Source organism: Otolemur garnettii, unplaced genomic scaffold (assembly GCF_000181295.1).
Source record: "Otolemur garnettii isolate 467f Iridium unplaced genomic scaffold, OtoGar3 scaffold00025, whole genome shotgun sequence".
Lineage (NCBI taxonomy): Eukaryota > Metazoa > Chordata > Mammalia > Primates > Galagidae > Otolemur > Otolemur garnettii.
In genome coordinates this window covers 14,993,791-15,000,056 of record NW_003852420.1, presented here as the reverse complement: position 1 = coordinate 15,000,056, position 6,266 = coordinate 14,993,791, and the positions used below count along the sequence as shown (strand labels likewise).

The window sequence follows — 6,266 nt, the reverse complement described above, 5'->3', positions numbered from 1 at the left end:
CCTTGACTTTTGGCCTCCAGAACTAAAGAAATAATTGTTTCTGTTTTAAGCCATCAAGTTTGTGGTACTTTGTTTCAGCAACCCTAGGAAATAGATACGGCGATGACAATAGGGTACAGTGGACAGATGTATTTTGGTCTTAGTGCCTGGCTCCTGCGGGCCCCCGACTCCTTCATCCATCCAAGCCTGGAGGGCTTAGATCACAGTTTCTCGAAGGCAGTGAGGATGCAGTGGCCCCAGGAGGGAGGCACAAGTGACACAGGGACTCCCAGCCAGACAGGTAGAGGAAGGCCCATGCTTCCAGTCGGTGAAGTATGAAAAGGAGATGGAATTGGGGAGTTGAGCTGCACACAGACAGCCCCAGGGCTGAGCCTTGGGCTGGGCAGGAGGGTCCGTGGGAACAGTGAGACAGTTGCAGGGACTCCTGGGCACAGCCCACCTCCCCATTACTCAGATAATGAGTACACCTGGTGTGACACCATGGCCACAACAGTGCAGCGGCAGTGGGTAGCCCTAGCTCTCTGCCAGCTGCAGTGGTGTGTCCAAGAGTCCCCATATACCCCAGAACAGGGTATTGAGCTGCTGAGAGAACTGGTGGCCTGGCAGAGGCCTGGACAGGTGCCTCTGGGCCAGAGGGCAATGACAAGCCCAGAGACCATGGGGGGCTCTAACGTCAGACAGTGGCAGAACCAGGCAAGGGGCTATCCACTCTGCATCTAGGCTTCCCCTGAACAAGGGGCAGAGCAGCTTATAAATGGAGGGTGCCTGGGGTGGGGTGGGGGGTGCCTGATGGTGAGGAAGGAAGGACAGATAACAGGGGCAGGAGACACTGGAGGGCTGAACCATGTTATGAGCCATCCTACTCCCCCAAAGATTCCCACCCACCACATCAGCATGGAGCTTGCAAAGCCCCCACCCCCAGGTTTCAGCCAACTGCACCCCAGTGTCTTAATGGGAGAGGCTTTCCTCCCTGCCTCTGCCCAGGGCCTAGCCAGGGGTATGACCAGTCTCCAGAGATAAGTGGGGGCCTAAGGCAGTGAGAGATACTCAGCCCAACTTCATTGCCTATGAAAATGTATTTCCCACAGCTGAGAAAATTTATTTTCTTCTCCAGGACTCTGGCGCAGAGCCAGAGAGAAGACGGGTGAAGATGGGTCAACTTCACCAGAGAGGCAGAGTCGGGGTATCTGGAGAGTGGTCCACACCCTCCAGGCCTAGCAGGAGATAAGCAGGCAGGGCCCCGTGAGCCCGGAACCCTGTTGGAGGACTAGCGAGGAGGGCAGGGCACCTTAGAACCTGATGTGGGAGCCCTTCTTCACGGAGGACATGGAGGTCGTCTTCAGAGGCCTTGGGAAATGTCCGAGAGACTCAATATTGGGCACAGAGGTCCCTGACCTCTGCAGGCTGGACTTAGTCATAGATGATGGGACCAAGTGTATGGACTGGGCTGCAGAGGCTGACCAGGGACGCAGCATGAAGCTGGAGGAATGGGGCCTGGAGACGGCTAAGGCTGAGGCTGCCATGGACAGCAAGGAAGATGGGGACGAGGGGATGGTGCCCATGCTGGCATCTGTCGCCGCCTGCTCCCTGTCAGTCTCCAGGTCCTTCTGAGCACGCTGGGGCGCCAGACTGACAAGCAGGGCCCTGCTGACATGGAAGTCAGGATGCTGGGCAGGCATAATCTTGCTCAAGGGCAGGCTTTGGAAGATCCGTGGGAAGATCTGCAGGGGCCAGAGGAGGAGAGCAGGGGCACTGCTGGAGCTGAAGGCATCCAGAACCATGGGCAGGCTCGTAGGAAGGAAGGGCCCTGAGGTCTTCCCGTGCAAAAGCAGAAGTCTCCAGACAGTCATGCCTGTTACTAATGACCACAGCCCATGCGCCCACACCCTCTTCACACCAGACCGGGCACCCAGCCCTTCCCTGCACCCCATCATTGGGTGCTCATAGCAACCCTGTGGGGTTGACACCTAGCCTGTCCCCTTCCCAGAGCAAGGGTCTGAGTTGGATCCTGTGTGAAGTCCAGGTGCTAAGAATTCCCCCAGAGAGTCCCTCTCTTACCAAGCTCTCCCTGCCCAGGACAGAGGACCAGCAGGGACATGGCCCTGGCCATTATTTCACCTGTCCCTAATCCCTACCAGAGAGAGGAGGGAGCACTCACTGTGCTCCTATGGCAGACAGGAGAGAGCTGGGAGAGCTGGGGTCTGCCCAGGTCATAGAGGATAGAGCTTGACTCTGGTCTTTTCAAAGTTCCTTGCTCCCTCTTTCTCTCCCCCAAGGAGAGCCATCTACTTACTCCATCCCTTACAGTGATGCCATGACACCCTGTGTCTGCTCTTGGGCATTCACAGTGGTGGGGACACAGGGGAACCATACTAACAAGCAGATGAGTAGCCACAGGCTTGGTGAGCGCCCTGTGTAGACTGGAGCCAGGCTCAAGGAGGCTCTTGGCCCAGGGGCTAATTGAGGCTTGTCCTCAGGGACTAAGCTGTGCCAATGGCCTCAACCAGGACTTTGGCAAAAAACCAACCAGATCAGCCTCACTCCAGAACTGTCTGTGGCCCAGAATCCTGTTAAAGGGCAAATATTCCCCTCACCCCCACTGAAAGGCCATGTGGGGCACAGGGTGACCATCGATGGGGTGGGATGCCCTGGCCACCCTAGGCTCACCTGATGCTTCATCCAGCCATACTGCACTGGGGGGGGCAGGACCTTGCTTTTCTGCCCATGCCTCTTGGGCTTGTATCCTGTTCCCAAGACTTTGCTCATCTGCAAGAATCACACCCAGAGTGAAGCGGGAGGCGAGGGGAGCCCTCTGCCCTTCCCTGCATTCCCCCAGTCTCACCTGCTTGTCCTGGGATTCCCATTTGCTCCAGCTATCCTCAATTTCTTTTGGTGAGCGCTCTCCAGCCCATGGGGACGTCTCAGCCAGTTTCTGCAGCTTGGTCCAAGCGCGTGCCTCTGTATCTGCCGCCCCATCCAGGAGGGCCAGCAGTGCCGTCTGCTCTTGCTTTTGGTACACCAGGGCTGCAGTGAGATCCTTCTCCTCCCTAGCATGAGGGGCCTTCCTTCACATGGTGTCCCCCTGCCATTGGCTGCAAGGGCCTTATACCCCCCCAATTTCATCCCTTCCCAAGGCCAAGCTCCCGAGCCCCCCCCCCCCACTGAGCAAGTGTTTAATTAATGTTAACGTAGCCCACAAATTCAGCTGGCCTAGCCAAGTCCTGCCACTGTTCTATCAACTGGGCTTTCACCTGTGGAGACCTGACACTCTCTTCTAGTCTTACCTTACCCTTTGTGGGATATTTACACATCTCCCCTACCCCCACCTCCCTCAGGGAAACTCTACCTTTGCCTTATTTGATATATCCTCCATAGGAATGTCAAAGTGTGTACCTTGATGGAAGCACAGAAGCCACATAGATTCTATGGGTGCCTGACAAACTCCTACTTACATGTCAAAACCCAACTCTAAATTTCCTCTCCTATGAAGCCTTCCTTACTTGACCCACACAATCAAGTGGATTGTCCTCTGAGCCATTCCTGTTCTCCTAATACTCCCAGCACTGAGCACAAAAAAATTGCAGTCACAAGTTTGCCTGTCTATCTCCCTGAGGGAACTATGAGTGCTCTGAGGCAGGACCTGTGTCTGAGTTGTCTTGGATCTCTAGAACCTAGCACAAGGTCTAGGAGTCAGCAGGATCTCAGTAAAATTTTTTTAATAAACCAGAATTGAGACTTGGTCAGGAATGGATGGAGTGAGTAGGGGAGAGAAACCTATATGTAAAGGGATAAGTAGCAAGCAGCCTGCCAATCAGGGGCACATGACTGCTCAGGACCAGAGCCTTGGCCATGGCACTTCCCAGCCAGGGACTTCTGTAGAAATGACCTCTATGGGGAAATGACTTCTATGGAATGACCTCTATGACCTTCTGGGGAAATGACCTCTAGCAAATTTGAGCCTGGCTTAGGGGTAGGTCCCTATCTAAGTGCTGGGGTTTTGTATTTCCCCTCTTTCACTGCTCAGTCTTTCCGCTAAGGTGGGCTAGAAGGGGGCCTCAGGCTCTCCTACTATAGCTGCCACCTGTGAAGTAAAGTTGCCTGCAGGTCCCAAGCCTCTGACCTTGCAGCAGCTCTTCCCAACCCAAGTAGAGATCTCCTGGGTCCTAGGGAGGCTCACAGGATTCCCCTCCTAGGCCAGAGAAGATGGAATGTGCTAGGCTAACTCACTGCAGCTCCCGATGGAAGTCCTTGGTGATGGTGCCTGTGGAAACGGTCTTTTCCAAGCTTGCTTTATGTTCAAGAAGATGATCAGGAGCATCGTGGAGTCTTTTCCACACACTCAGGCCAAGTGTTCCTGTGATTTGACCAGACCTGGCTCAGAATAAGGACTAGCACATAGCCTCTTCTGAAACTTCTGCCCCTTACCTTTTGCCCTCAAGAGTTAGCCAGCAACCCCTAGCCCACATGCCTATCCAAATACCGAGTACCCACCATATGCCAGGCATTATGCTGGGTACCCAATCAATATCTGCACGAAGCAGACACTAGCCCTCGGATATGCTTGGAGCTCAGCCTAAAGCATCCTTCCCACATGCAGCTGAGATGGGGAGAATGCTATGGTAATGACCAAAATGATCCTCAGGTGGGCTCCAGGTAGCTCAGACATAATACAGTAATGCCATAAAATGGCCATACTCCCATCAAAGGTGAGATTTGGGTGAGGGCAGAGAGGAAAGAGGCTAGAGTAAAAAATAGGTAGTGAACATAGAGAAACTTGAGTCCTATTTCCGAAAGGGAATAGTGAGTAGTAGGCCATTCTCCCACTGCAGACTTTGAAAAATTAAGAAAAATAAAATAGGTAACAAAATGATTTTTAAAAAGAATTATTCAGGCTCGGCACCTGTGGCTCAAGTAGCTAAGGCGCCAGCCATATACACTTGAGCTGGTGGGTTTGAATCCAGCCCGGGCCCACCAAACAACAATGACAGCTGCGACCAAAAAATAGCCAGGCATTGTGGCAGGCACCTATAGTCCCAGCTAGTTGGGAGGCGGAGGCAGGAGAATCACTTAAGCCCAAGAGTTGGAGGTTGCTGTGAGCTGTAATGCCACAGCACTCTACCCAGGGTGACAGCTTGAGGTTCTGTCTCAAAAAAAAAAAGAATTATTCAATAGTTGTAGAAGCAAAGAGGATTGGATGAAGTAAAATTACAGAAAGGGAAGAGTCTTTCCAAGAAGACCTGAGATTGAGAGCTGCTTTCCTTGTCTGGGGGGCATTCCTGAGTCTGGGCATAGGCTGAATAAGAATCAAGTTTGGCTTAGAAGAGAAACACACAGAACTTAATGGCCGCCATTGTGGCTGGCATGATGGATTAAGCCTGGTGGAGTCCTAAATGCACAGCCATTCTTTCTATGAGGACATTTGCTGAGTTTTGGGGAGGCTTAGGTTACAGGGGTTGGGCTAGCAAAGCAGGATGGGACCACTAGGAGACAGAGTCCCACTGAAGAGACAGCCTGTAACAAACACAATAGATTTCACCCTGACACAACAGAGGCGAACTGAATCTACTAAGGCTGCAATCCAGCCCCAACTCAGCTCTGTGCCTGACTGGATTGAGGTAATCAGCCCTAAACAGGAGAAAGAATAAATGTTCTCAGAGGAAATAATATCAACTTCAGTTGCTATAGTTCTTTTATACAAAGTCCAGAAAAGAACTTTTTTGTTTTTGTCTTTTTACATATATGACATGTAAAAAGGCAGCCCAATATAACTGATAATCAAAAGAAAAAATAGGCATTACAAGTAGATCCTTCAAATGACTTAGACTTCAGAGTTAGCAGATAAAAATTTTAAACTATTATAAATAATGTCAAATAAAATTAAGGAAAATATGAAGAAAATGAGGAAAAGACAGACAAGTTCAATAGAAAATTGCAATCTAATGGGGAAGGATCAAATGGGCATTCTACAACTAAAAAATATAGTACCTGAAATCAAGAACAAGCTATAACTCAAGTGTTAGGCAATAAGGATATTGAAGGCAGGAAGGAGAAATTCAAAATAGAAAGTAGTATAAGGGAGTTAAAAGAAGTTAAAACTTGCTTATTCAGGTCCTTGTCTGGTTCAAGAGAAAGTAAAGAAATAACTTTAGTCTTTCTTAGAAAATTAGGTAAGAAAAATTCAAAATTACCCACTCAAAACAAAAGAGAATGTCCAACCCAAACTGGTATGGGGCAGAGGGAAATAAAGAAAAGTAATGAATCGGCTC

General features: G+C 50.7%; 1 protein-coding gene across 1 annotated transcript in view; it reads right to left on the bottom strand.

Annotated features, from left to right (window-relative positions):
- Positions 1-1,289: 1,289 nt before the first annotated feature.
- EFCAB8 (EF-hand calcium binding domain 8) overlaps positions 1,290-6,266 on the bottom strand; it is a 73,897-nt gene continuing 68,920 nt past the window's right edge. The window contains exons 23-26 of the mRNA XM_023512257.1: positions 4,228-4,354; positions 2,843-3,047; positions 2,668-2,766; positions 1,290-1,721 (exon numbers count right to left, since the gene is read on the bottom strand). Coding sequence (XP_023368025.1) covers positions 1,290-1,721; positions 2,668-2,766; positions 2,843-3,047; positions 4,228-4,354 — 863 coding nt within the window. The remainder of the gene's footprint in view (positions 1,722-2,667; positions 2,767-2,842; positions 3,048-4,227; positions 4,355-6,266) is intronic.